The 13,998-nt window shown below is 38.2% G+C and overlaps 1 protein-coding gene across 1 annotated transcript in view; it reads left to right on the top strand.

Moving 5' to 3' along the window:
- FSTL5 (follistatin like 5) overlaps window positions 1-13,998 on the top strand; it is a 328,503-nt gene that overhangs the window by 219,090 nt on the left and 95,415 nt on the right. The window contains exon 7 of the mRNA XM_086747425.1: window positions 10,197-10,363. Coding sequence (XP_086603551.1) covers window positions 10,197-10,363 — 167 coding nt within the window. The remainder of the gene's footprint in view (window positions 1-10,196; window positions 10,364-13,998) is intronic.

The following is a 13,998-nucleotide window of genomic DNA, read 5'->3' as shown; positions in this document are numbered from 1 at the left end:
CCTATTAAAAGCAGTTAAAAATGTCAGAAGGGTCAGTTTACCTACTGAATAAAATTATTTTCAGAAGGTAGTACATACTGTTTATTAATTCAGCTGCATTACATTTAAATTACCTTTTTTCATTAAACGTGTTAAAATACGTGAAATTATGTTTCACTTAGTTAAAATTAGAGCATGTAAACACTGTAAAGAAAACTTACAAATCACATTTGCTGGGTGAATCCCATGTAAGATAAAGAAGCATATAAAAATGGCTATACTGGTTCCAGATCCAGGTAGTCCTCAACTTTCTCTCAACCATGGACTTAAGTCTATGTCTGGAGACATGTAAGAATAATATCATTATAATTTATTCATACTCTCCCAAGTGTTTGTGCGATCTCTTCATGCACATGTAAGCTTCTAGAATCCACAATATCCTTTAGCAAAGAGATTTTTTTAGATCTGTCACTTCAAGTATGAAAACTACTGTCCTTCGTTTTGAACCTGGCCTCCCACTTGCTTATTTTCCTGGCTTTCTAGTCTTAGAAGAGAAAATAAGCCATCAATACCCTTTTCAGCTTTTCCATGCCAGCCATGATTTTTTGTAGACTTGTGTCAAAGCCCTCTACATCATATGTTTTGTAAAAGAAAAATCCAAGTCTATTTGATAATTTTTCATATTTAAACTGCTCTATACCCTTATTATGCTTGTTTTCCTCTAAGTTTTTATCTGCTTTGCAGAGGATCCAGAGCTGCATATGGTATTTTTATAGACAAATAATGGAGAAAAATTATGGAGGTTTTGTAAGCTTTTAGTTCCTTTCCTAAGAATTTCTAATCTCTGATTTAAGTTTTCCTCTACTAAAGAGGATAGAGTTTATAAAACTACTTATCCTCACTCAACTGTCTCTCTCCTGCCAAGTCAACTTACAGCCCATTGATCTAGATTAGAAGGATTGCTTTTGCTTTTGTATAATACTTCCCTCTCCATTGAATTTATCTACCATTTTATTGTTCGGGTTCTAAGTCTCATAAAGTCCTTGAGCTACTTCTCACAGTCTACATTCATTCTTACTGCTTCAAAGAACCATTAAAAATATGGACTTTGCTTTAATGGTAAACATTTTATTAGTGCATACATCTATAAAATTTTGTACGATATAATCGTCTTTATTTTATTTAGTCACTGAATTTATTTCAGCTGATTTTTTTTTTTTTTCTTCTATGGTCATCTTTGGTCCTTACAAAATCAGAAGATGAAAGCTGTTTCAATAGTAAAATAATTTTATGCTAAATTCAGTAAAGCAAGTGGTCAGCTGACATATTCTACTTTATCCTGATTTTTAAAACTTTAAGCATTCTTAATGTTTCCAGGTATTGAGTAAAAGTACTACATTCCGTATTAGTGTAAGGAAATAGAAACCATAGGTTTTCTGGTTCATGTTTGTCTTTCAGAGAAGCTTTAAATTCTTCCATAAAATAAATGTTTCCTAGCATGACCTGTCAATTGTTCTCCATTAAATCTCATTGACTAGTATTATAAATAAATGCAGACAGGATTGTGTTTTCTTTTATGGTTTCTGTTAATTTTCTTTATCGAATTGGTTTGTACAGGACTTCCTGAAATCATGAGCTATTACACTATTATAAATGTCAACAAAAAGTCATTTTCCAGTCTCTTGTCAGCAAAGATGAAAGATGAATAAATGTTAATTATAATGGTAAGTCTGTTAAAAGCTTTTGAATTTGAATAACAACCATATTGCTGTAATATAAAAGTAGAATCCTCTGCTATGTTGACAATAAGACTGGAAGTAAGACCTGAATTTTAATCCAAGCTCTACAGCTAAGACATTAGAGTAATGAAAAAGTTATTTATGGGTTCTTGGTTTGGTTTTTTTTTTTTTTTTTTCTTCTGTGTGCTGTTAAATGGATTATGAGAACAGAAAGACTCCTTTGCTGGCATAAGACCCTAGAGAACAGCCACTCATGAACCATGTTCTGTTATGTCTCATACTGAAATATTCTACTAAATATGTGAATAAGATGTTTACAACAAATTCAAAGCAGAAGATAGAGCAGAAAATGACAAAATTAGTCATGCTAATGGTGATTTGTGCTGACTTAAAAATTGCTGTAAAAGAACAGGAAAATGACACTGATGAAAAGCTTTTTTTTTTGTCATTTTGAGAAAAGTGGGATCAATGCCAGAAGAGGAAAAGACATGTTACCTAGCTGCATTTCAGTTTATTCAAGCCACCAAGTAATGCTGTCCCTGAAATGTAGATTACTATAGTTTTAAAAGGCCATTGCTTTTAAATTAGGTTTGAATTAGGCAAACAAAGCAAATACGGGCTTGATGTGGTCTTAATTTTAGATAGTGTGTATCAGTTTGCATCATATTCATTAATTTAGACTCAGAAGAGTGTTTTGTGGCTGCTATGATTAAATACACGCAACTTATGTAAGTAAATGAAAAAGTTCAAATTGTACATTTGTTAATGGAATTAAATTAACCAAAACAGTCTACAGTTGCATACATTCTTTCTCCCTTTTCCCTAACACTACCCTACCCCTTGTGCTGTTTTAAAAATAAAGTGATATCATTTTATCTGTTGGCTTACAAGAATACTGATATAGATTAACATACATGAAGAATGACAGCCCGAGATGTATGACTTCTGGAAAAAATGATACTTGAAGTAAGATTCTGTTATTGATTTATCCCTGTTGCTGTTGGGATATTTTTGCAAAATGTCAGCTTTGAAAAGTCCTTTGCCCTGCCTTTCACAGTCTAATCACTAAATATTGGGCAAACTAAGAAAATTGAAGCACTTACACCTTATTCTAGTTCATCATAATTTGCAGTATTGTAATACTTTCCTCAATTATTTATGCTTAGCTGCTTTCACTTATATTCGTTGATAAATTTTAAAAAATTTCCTAAGATGAGCTGCACATGGAGCTAAAAGCTTTATAAGTGAACACGCTCACTGTGTATGTCTTCATGTATTTTAGGTTGTAAGCTATTTAGGTGAAACTATTTAGATGCATTGCCTATATCTTCCAAAAATTCCTGTCTGTGGGACATGTGACAGAGATGGACAAATTCTTTAAGATTTAAAACAAAAGTATCAATGGTGTATGTAGTAGTGATGTTTATCAATGGTATGACATATTGAAAAATAAAACATACCCCCAAACCAAAAGACATCTGATAATTAGAGTCATAGAATCATAGAATGCTTTGGGTTGGAAGGAACCTTAATGATCATCTAGTCCAACCCCCTGCCATGGGCAGGGACACCTTCCACCAGACCAGGTTGCTCAAAGCCCCATCCAATCTGGCCTTGAACACTTCCAGGGATGGGGCATCCACAGCTTCTCTGGGTAACCTGTTCCAGTGCCTCACCACCCTCACAGTAAAGAATTTCTTCCTTATATCTTGTCTATATCTTCCTTATATCTAATCTATATCTTATCTAGATCTAATCTAATCTAATCAATATCTATATCTAACCTATCTATATCTAATCTTATATCTAATCTAAATCTAAATGTCCAGTTTCTTTGCTGATTCAGTAGGAGTGATGTTATTTTGCATTTGGTTTCAGTAAGTTCTGAAAATATTTTAGAAAGATATCAGGAAGATATTTATATCAGAATATACTTGGAAAATTATAGTAGAAAAACTGATCTTAATTTGATCTAATTTTAACTGAAGAACAAATGAAAGTAGGTCTATGGCACAGATTCTAGGTAACTAAAGAGAAAAAGTGAGAACAGTACTTTCATCATTTTCAGTAAAGCACTTGGTATGATGCCACATGAGAACCTGCTCAGTCAACTAAAACACTGGCAGTTTTAGTTTCTTCATCATAAAACAAATAAGAAGCTGGCTGAAAGGGAGGTGATATGGGTTCAGTGAAATGGGTAAATATCACTTTGAGAAGTGAAGTTCTCCAGTGACCACCTGTGAAGCAAACTTATTTAATGCTTTCACTAATACCCTGACAGATTAAAAAAAAACAAACAAACAAAAAAAACCTAATAGAAGTCTCTAAAAGACCAAGATTTGGGAGTCCTCATCAATACAGAGAAATTTTGGATTACTATAGTAGAGGAACTGGACAGCCTTGAAGCCTGACACAGTAAGTGCAGGATGAACAGTAGTGTTACGAAGTGCAAGGCCTTATACTTGGTTAATAGTAAGAAATTATGCTTCAAGCTGAGAACTAATCTACTGGAAAAAAGCAGAGTAGAAGGAAGTTATGTGGACCCGCCCATCACAGGGTAACTGTGAGGAACCAGATGAGATTGATGTGAAAATGGCAATTGCATTCTTTAGACATATTGACTGAAGTCTTTCAGGAAAAGATATAGATTAGTTGATGTTGTAGTTCAGCCCCAACGGGGACCAGACTACGCAGTCTCTCTCTCACTCCCCCGACTCTCCGAGAGAATAGGAGGAGATTTGACAAACAAAAGAAAACCAGGAAAAAAAAAAAACCAAACACGCAGGTTGAGATTTGAACAAAAAGTAAATTTAACAGTAATGACAGAAGAAAACAAGAGAGTGATGGAACACAAATACAGTATAATAGCTCACAACGGATCTCTACATCCAGTCTCTTCCAACTAGGAGGGCCTCCCTTCAGCACCCTCCTCACTTATATACTGAGCATGATGTCAGATGGGATGGAATAGCCCTTTGGCTAATTTGGGTAAATTAACCCCAGCTGTTAGCTAATTAGTTAACTATCCCAGCCATAGGGGCTACCAGCTTCAGTTCTCCACCCAGCTCAGGTAAATATTAACTCTATCCTGGCCAGAACCAGGACAGTTGATAAATTGCACTTTTTTTTTTTTTGTTCAGAATATTGTGTACAGTTTTATTTTGTGTGTTTTCAAAAAGGGTGAATTCAAGCTGGATCGAATACAGTGATAACTTCAGTAACGAAAAATGTGGTGAGAGGAACCAGAAAAACTTGATTCAGTACCATTAAGAAGAAAGAAGGGTAGGAGAGTTTGCAGAATGGCTGTAGCAGCCAGGAGATTGTCAAACTCTTTCAACCATCTAACATACGTTCTTCAACCAACACAGAAGCATTTTATATTTAAACCATTAGGGCTTTTTTGTTTTTTTTTTAATCTTGAGTATTTCTGAACCCCTTCAGTCAGAGTTGTTTTTTCCTGGTCGGTGTTAGTGTTTTAAAATATCTTCCCAGCAGTTAACATTCTGGTCTCACTACTTTTGTCCTCTTTTACAATCACCTATTTTTATGCTACTTCCAACTAGATATTTTTTCACAGCTCTCTATAACCTATTGTGTTGTCCACATCTCCAGTTATACGTCTAGCTTTTATTTAAATTAGTTTGTTTCATTTTGTTGTTGTTGTTGTTTGCCTTTCTCCCATTTATGTGAAGAACATATCCAGTGATTTTTTTGTAGGTAAGAACCAGGGATGCATGTCTGACTGATACTGCATCTGGACGAGTTGGAAACAAGCTCATTAATAGCGTATACCATAGTAGAGCATTTGCTCGTCTGATAATGGCAAGTTATAAAAGGTAAAACCTACTAGCTGCTTATATGTAATATTACTTCTCTGTAACCAAAAATATCCAAATCATTTTTTTTTGGCTTGGTAAACGGAATTCATTTCACTTCCAGTTTTTCTAAACCTTTACCCTACTTTTTAATTTAAAATTAAATAAACAAAATGTGTGAGACCTAAATTTCAAAGAATTATCTTTGCTCTACAAAGGCAAAATGGAGAGAAAGCTAGGAGTCATCCTAGCAAGTGATATCTTCCAGTGCCATGGCTTCAGCATCTGGAAAAAGAAAAAAAAAAGTATTTGCTTTCAGTACTAGGCTTATTTCTTTCAGGGAGGAAAGAAGAGATGGTAATTCATAATTTAGTTCCTGGGCCTATCTTTCTTTTCTGTTTCTAAATTAATGTCATGGTAGCCTAGGCTCTAATAAAGGTGCTGCTCTGTGTACCTGAGAAGGCTTTGTACACATCACACCTTTCCCCCCACACCAGTGATTGCGTCTTCCACCCTGGCTGCAGACAGTTCATGAACAGGGATTTTCAGGGAGTTACTTGTCAAAGAGCTTTGCTTCAGGTACTGCTCTGTAGGCTTAGGGCTTTTTTTGGTTGGGTGGTTTGTTTGGTGTTTGTTTGGTTGGTTTTTTTTCTCCCAATAAGGAGAAAATATATGCAGGTATGTCTCAGGAGGTCTGCATGATAGTGTCACTGAAGAACCATCTCCTATAACATAGGAGCTGAAATGCTTCTGATGGTGCAGTAAATTTTGAAAACTACAGTAAATAGTACAATGTTCAACTTAATACATTTCATTTTCCTTTGTGTAACAGATTGTGTCAGATAATGCATCTAGTTAGAAAAAAAAGAATCAATCTCATTTGTGCGTGTCTAGTGGGCAGTATCACTTCAGTCATAGAACATTCCTTCTGGAAAAGAAAAGAATCAAGATTGTGGGGTTTTTTAATGTAAATATAAAACTAATATTTTTATTCACACAAAATTGAACCATGTAGTTTAATTATAGAACAACAAAGCTTTCTTTCCGGAAGATATTGAGATGCCTCTCTGATGCTTGCATTTGGGGGGGGGGGGGGAGTGTTAATTACGAAGTATTGCTTTTATGAGTCTAGAAAGAACCTATAAAGGATCTTAGCTTGCTTATAGGTTGCTTCTTTGTTATAATGGAAGGATTACTGTCTCTCCTATATGAAAGTAATTTGGTAATTAAAAAAGAATAGATACACGATGCCTTTTGTAGTTTACTTAAAAAATGAAAGAGAAAAAACCTAGAGATTTGTCATGCTTTAGCATCTGAGTGGAAAAATTGCTGTTTGGATGATTTTCAATTCCTATATTGCTCTTTTGTGTATTATGACAAAATCCTTAAAAATATAGAATTTTAATAGGTTATGTTTAATCGAGCACACCACAAATGAAAAGACAACTCTCAGCTGTTCAGCCTCTAACCTATAGGCAGTTACATAAGACAGAAGAATATATAGTGACATCAAATTAATGTATATAAGTTTTTTAATGTAAGTGTCCAAATGACTTGAGACATAGAAGTGAAGTGGCCTTCTTCCCGCACGACATCCTTCTCTCTAAACTAGAGAGGCATGGGTTTGATGGACGGACCACTCGGTGGATAAGGAGTTGGCTGGATGGCCGCACTCAGAGAGTGGTGGTCAACGGCTCAATGTCCGTGTGGAGACCGGTCACGAGTGGCGTCCTTCAGGGGTCCGTGCTGGGCCTGGCCCTGTTCAACATCTTTGTCGGCGACATGGACAGTGGGATAGAGTGCACCCTCAGCAAGTTTGCCGACGACACCAAGTTGTGTGGTGCCGTCGACACGCTGGAAGGGAGGGATGCCATCCAGAGGGACCTGGACAGGCTGGAGAGGTGGGCCCGTGCCAACCTCATGAAGTTCAACCAGGCCAAGTGCAAGGTCATGGCAATCACCACAAATCACCTGGGTCATGGCAATCCCAGGCACAAATACAGGCTGGGCGGGGAATGGATTGAGAGCAGCCCTGGGGAGAAGGACTTGGGAGTGCTGGTGGATGAGAAGCTTAACATGAGCAGGCAATGCGCCCTTGCGGCCCAGAAGGCCAACCGCATCCTGGGCTGCATCAAGAGAAGCGTGGCCAGAAGGTCGAGGGAGGTGATTCTCCCCCTCTACTCTGCCCTGGTGAGACCCCACCTGGAGTACTGTGTCCAGTTCTGGAGCCCCCAGCACAAGAAGGACATGGACCAGTTGGAGAAGGTCCAGAGGAGGGCCACGAAGATGATAAAAGGGCTGGAGCACCTCTCTTATGAGGACAGGCTGAGAGAGTTGGGGCTGTTCAGCCTGCAGAAGAGGAGGCTCCGGGGAGACCTGATAGCGGTCTTCCAGTACCTCAAGGGGGCCTACAAGAAAGATGGGGAAAGGCTGTTTAGTAGGGCCTGTTGCGATAGGACAAGAGGTAATGGTTTTAAAATAGAGGGGGGTAGATTTAGATTAGAAATTAGGAAAAATTTTTTTACGATGCGAGTTATAGAACACTGGAAGAGGTTGCCCAGAAAGGTGGTGGAGGCCCCATCTCTGGAAGCGTTCAAGGCCAGGCTGGATGAGGCTCTGAGCAACCTGACCTAGTCAGGGATGTCCCTGCTCCTTGCAGGGGGGTTGGACTAGATGACCTTTGAAGGTCCCTTCCAACCCTAACCATTCTATGATTCTATGATTCTATTAATATTAGAGCTATTTAGTACATACATTAGTGGAGAAACTTGCAAGCTCTGGACTCCAATCTCACGTGTCTAAATTTTCAAAAGATTGAAAACTTGAATAAAGATGAACTTTTGGTTAACCTGAAAAATTAGAATTTTTTTCCCCTTGGATTGAAATGAACATGGATTCTCACACTTTTTTTTTTTTCTTGTTGAAATTTATTCAGTTACTTTAGTTTTATTTTATGTTATGGTACAAAGGTAGTTACTGAAGTCATGTGTTATTTTTCTTGCACTATGAAATACTTATCAAAAACAGAGGAATTTGTATTTTCCATAGGGTTAAGCTGAAAGGATTGAGAGTACTTCTCTACTAATATTAATTTTATTTGCTTGTTTTTACATAAAGTAGATTTGTGCCAAAATTGTATAACAAAAGTTTCCTTAAATGAAATATAAAAATACTTTTCCTTTAAAGGCTGAATACTCTGTATTTACCAGCATGTCTGTTCATACTGAATTTAATTTCTTTAGGATTTTCTTCTTTTTTTTTTAACTTCTTGATACTTTTCAAGAGCAATGTTGAAATTTCTTCATGATTCAAACAATAACTATGTGAAAAAGCAGTTTTGTGTTCCTCAAATTTCTCATACTGATTTAATTTCCTCATACATATGCACCCATGCAGAACATGTGTGTTTGCATATATTCTTGGTGGTCTTGCTTCTACATGTGTCAGCAATTTATCAATCTTGAAAAAAAACCAAAACACACACACACCAACTCCAAACAAAGAATTATGACACACTTTCGAAATGACCTCCTCTAAATTTACTGTTTCACAGATATTTTACATTGGGATATTTTAGGTAATACTAAATAAAATAAAAGTGTTTTGGCAAGCCTTGTGAAATAGTTTATCAACTCTAGCAATTTCTACCATGTTGCACAGTAAATGCAAAAAATAGGTGGTAAATATTTGTGGATTGAGATAATTCACAATATTTCAGGCGACACACTGCATTTACTTCAGATTTGTCTTTAAATGTTCTACACTATTGTACTCTGTATTTCTGCCAAGTTCTATAGTCCATCCTGGTTGTTGCTTCTGTTCCTTGACAGATAGAGCATTTTCAGAATTGATGCAATAAAGTGCTCTGGTTTGTTCAGGTGTTTTTTTTCCTCTCTCTTTTTTATTGTGTGTAGAGAGATTTATTCATGTACACAACTATTTATTATTCTGACTCTGAATTTCTCCAATTGATGTAAAAGGAATCATATTTCACCAGAGAAATGTAGTAGAAATTATTTTAACATTGTTTTTTAAAAATGACATTAATTAATCTGTTTGGACTATGATTCATGCATATTCTTCTGAGATTGCAAGGGGAGTAATTACTAATGTAAGTTTGATCTGGAAACCATGTTTTCACTCATATCAAGAAAAAAAAAGCTCCATGAAATTTGGCTTATCAGAAAAGAAATCTTGTGACTTAATTTTCTATTCTGAATGCAGAGTTAACTTTGTTGTCCATTTCACTCTGAGCTCCATTTGTGTTTTTCTTTTCCGAAAATGAACTCATATGAATGACTTTTACAGCAGTACTGCCACCTTAGTTCAGATGAAGGTGCTGACTACTCTGCTGCATTGGCCTTAACTGTCAAATAACTTCCGGTGTCTGACTTTGGATACACTGTCATGTTTATTACAGTTTTACCTCTGAAGTTCATATTAAATGCTTCTCTTCTTACAGGGTAATACTTGTCAGTCAATTTAATTGAAATGTCATGCTGACCTTTATTTGAAATACTCTGAACTTCCTGTGGTTGTTGGAAGTTCTTTTTACTTTGATTCCAATTAAAATTCTTAAATTACCAGTGTACAAAACCTGCATGCTAATTAACCTTATGAAACTGCCTGCTAATTAATCCTACAAACAATATGTCTTTTGCAGAGGTAGTTCAGCTGACTCTGCCTGAAGATCAAAAACTAAGCACCACTGCAGCAACAGTGGGACAAAGTGCTGTCTTAAGTTGTGCAATCCAAGGAACTCTGAGACCTCCCATCATCTGGAAAAGGAACAATGTCATTCTGAATAGATTGGATTTGGAAGATATCAATGTAAGTAAGAGAAAGCTCTATTTAACTTTTCATAAAGAGTAAAAAGTTACATGTAACGAGCTCCATACTCCTGATATTTCAAAGAAAAGATACAGACATTATATGCCTGCCAAACTCAGTCTGTTTTTATTTTGCTGTGTGTTCAAACCCTTGTTCAATATAGAGAAAACATGTTTCACAGACCAATCAATTAAAAGAATAAATATAGCAATAAAAGCACATGAGGACAAAACTGCAGCCCAAAATACAGTCAGCATTATACCTTCAGGATTATATAGTCTTCAAATATCTAGAAGAAAAAAGAAATCTGTAAAGTGAACATTTTAAGAAATGCATAGTTACTTAGTATGAACAGATCACAATAATAATCTTATCTTCTAATAATTCAATAAGAATGTATTTTTTTTTTCCAAAATAAATATTTTATTACAAAATTAGTTGTTTTGCTCATTCCTCCAAATATTCAGCAGAGTATATGGTACTTCTCAAGGAATCACCAGTGAATATTAGTATAACTTAAAAATCTTTTTTTAGGGAGGCAAATATTTGCCACTTAACTTTGCCATGACCTCAAAATATGGAGCAAAATAGAAAGTTACATCTTCTGTACAAAGATGTAACTCTTTTACAAAGATGTACATCTTTTTTACATCTTCTGACAAAACTCTAAAAATAAGCTTTCAGATGTATTTTGTTTGCTTGTGGGTATGCTTTCTTTGCTTTGGCCATTTTATGTTAGCAAATTTATAAATGTGGACAAACTGTTACGTCAGGAGCTGTGCTTACTCTCTGACTCCAGTGAATCCAAAATCACTGGAATCGTTATGTATATGGAATATTGCCACAATCAAATATCTATTTGGTTTTTTTTTTCATTTTCTTATGAATGCTTTTATTTCTAAGGTGGCAATTGTACTCGTACATTGCCTTTGTTTTGTTTGCTCCTTTCTGCAATATTTGTTAGCTTCCTGTAAATATTAATTATGCTTGTAAATAATTATTGGGGGTCACTTCTAAATATAATACATGGCATAAGCTGTAGATGGAAACAGGAACCTGCATCTGGGCACAGAGAAATAAAAGGAAAATTATGAATGGAAACAACAAAGCTAACAGCTCAGTTTCACACTGAAAGGTCCAGTTGAGTGTGCTAGCAGATGTGAGAAGAACAAGTGTTTCCAAAGCCTGATACATACATTTTGAGTGGGGAGGGGGGGGGGGGGGGCGGATGACACAACAAACAAACAAACAACCACCCCAAAAACCAACCAAACAACACAGAAACTTCTTGTGCAGGGTGCAGGTACCCAGGTATTAGCAGAGGGGGCTGCAGGGGTCGCCTCTGAGGGAAGAGGCCAGGGGCTGCCCTGTGCCGGAAACAGCCAGTTCCAGCAGACCCACTGTAGGGCACAGCTGAGCCCCTCAGCCATACTTATGGCACCTCTGGGAAAACATTCCAAAAATAGCAGAGAGAGAGAAAGGAATAGAAAACAAAAAGAGCGAGAAGCAGCAGAGGGAAGTCCAAGGCTGGAGGAGCAGGAGGCACCCTATGGTGGAACAGATATCCACAGCAGCCACACTGGAGCAGGTTTATCTTGAAGGACTTCAGCCCATGCAGAGTGCTGGCTGGAGGAGATGAAAAGGATGAGGAGAAAGGAGGTGCAGAGAGAAACTGCTGTATACTGACTGTGCCTGTCCAACCTTCTGCACTACTCGGTGGAGGGTAAAGGAGTTGGGAGTGGAGGAGTTAAGTTGAGCTCGGGGAAGGTGGGGGAGGAAAACTGTTGTTTTAATTATGTATGTCTTTTTGTTTCCTCACCACCCAAATGAGTTATTACTTGGTTTGGGTTTTTTTTTGTCAATAAATTAAGCTAAATTTCCAAAGGTTGAGTCTGTATTGCCCACCATGATAATTAGTAAGAAATCTCTCTGTCGTTATCTCAACCTATGAGATTTCTCATTGTTCTGGTTTTCTTAGTGAGGGGGGGCCTGAGGTGGTAGCTTCTGTAGGAAACTGCTAGAAGTTGCTCCCCTTTGTCCAGTGGACTCGGCTGGGTCTAGGGTGGACCCGTTGCTGGCCAAGGCCAAGCCAATTGGTAGCAGAATGTTCCGTGATAACGCCTCTGCGATAACATATTTAAGTAGGGGAAAACAGAAAAAAAAAGAAGTAGAGAAGATGTGAAGCAGCTGAGCGGGAACAGAGAGGGGAAGGCGGGAGCCTTGTGGGCCTTGCAGGCCTCACCCTCTGGCCTCCTGCCGGGTGGCCGACTGGGCCCAACTTGGCCTCACCCAGCTGCAAGAAGTAGAGACGAGATGAGATGTGAATGAGATGTAAAAAGATCCTGACAGGCGTCTGCCAGCCTGTTGTGAAGAATTTTTCTTGTGAGAGGAACGGCTGGAGACGCCAAGGTCAGTGAAGAAGGAGGGGGAGGAGTAATGCGGCTCCTGGCCAAGATTCCCCTGCAGCCTGTGGTGATGACCATGGTGGAGCAGGTTGTCCCCCTGCAGCCCATGGAGGTCCACAGAGGAGCAGAGATCCACCTGCAGCCCGTGGAGGACCCCACGTTTGGGCAGGTGGATGCCTGAAGGAGGCTGTGGCCTGTGGAGGGCCCACTGGGGCAGCTGTTCTGGAGGGACTGCGCCCTGTGGAAGAGATGACCCACGCCAGAGCAGTTTCACAAAGGACTGTGGCCCATGGGAGGGACCCCACGATGGAGCAGGGGAGGAATGTCAGGAGTTCTTCCCCCGACAACAAAGCAGCAGCATAAAAGAACGCATGATGAACCGACCATGACGCCCATTCCTTCTTCCCCCATGTTCCGCTTAAGGGGGGAAGGCAGTAGAGATAATGTTAAGCCTGGGAAGAGGGAGGGGTGGGAGGAGGTTATCTTGTTCGCTGTCTCATTCTCCTGCTAGTTTTAGAAATGAATGAATAGTTTTCCCCAAGTTGAGTCTGTTTTGCCCATGATGGTAACTTTAAGGATTTCTCCCAATCCTTATCTCAAACCTCGAGCCGTTTTTCTTATATCATCTCCCCCTATTCTCTTGGAGGGTGGGGAGAGTGAGAGAGAGACTGCATAGTCTGGTCCCAATCAGGGCTGAACTACGACACTCGTTCGTATTCCTCTTATTTTCACCCCCTGTCCTGCTGTGGGGGATAAAGGGGGAGTGACTAAGCGAGCAGCTTAGCCAGAGCTAATAGCCTGGCACACTTTTGAAGTACTTATTAGAGTGAGAACAGAGTCAAGTAGAGAATTTTTGAACATTCATGGGATGTCCAATTTGAAGTCAGATTGTAGTGGCAGTCAAACATTGAAAGCAGAGTTGAAATTGCTAGAATAGGCCAGATTTGTTTATAATAGGAGAGGAGGAATGTGTAACAATGTACTGGACTGACAACCCACAAACATAAAAAGAAAGGTCTACAAAGTGTTACCTGACTGCTGGGATGATGTCTGTGTGTGTGTTTTGTGTACAGGTACAGTAAGAACTGTAAAGGGAGTAAAAGCTTCCAGTAACAGGGGGACAGAATTCTGAAGATGAATGTGCTCATTTTTATTTGTCAGCTGAATAAAAACATAAACAAACTGGAATGCTTGGAAGTCTTTTTAAGCAGTAACTGTATTCTAGATTAG

This window comes from Chlamydotis macqueenii, chromosome 4 (genome assembly GCF_036417535.1).
Source record: "Chlamydotis macqueenii isolate bChlMac1 chromosome 4, bChlMac1.mat, whole genome shotgun sequence".
Lineage (NCBI taxonomy): Eukaryota > Metazoa > Chordata > Aves > Otidiformes > Otididae > Chlamydotis > Chlamydotis macqueenii.
The sequence above is the reverse complement of the archived record's forward strand: the minus strand, read 5'-3'. Positions and strand labels throughout refer to the sequence as shown.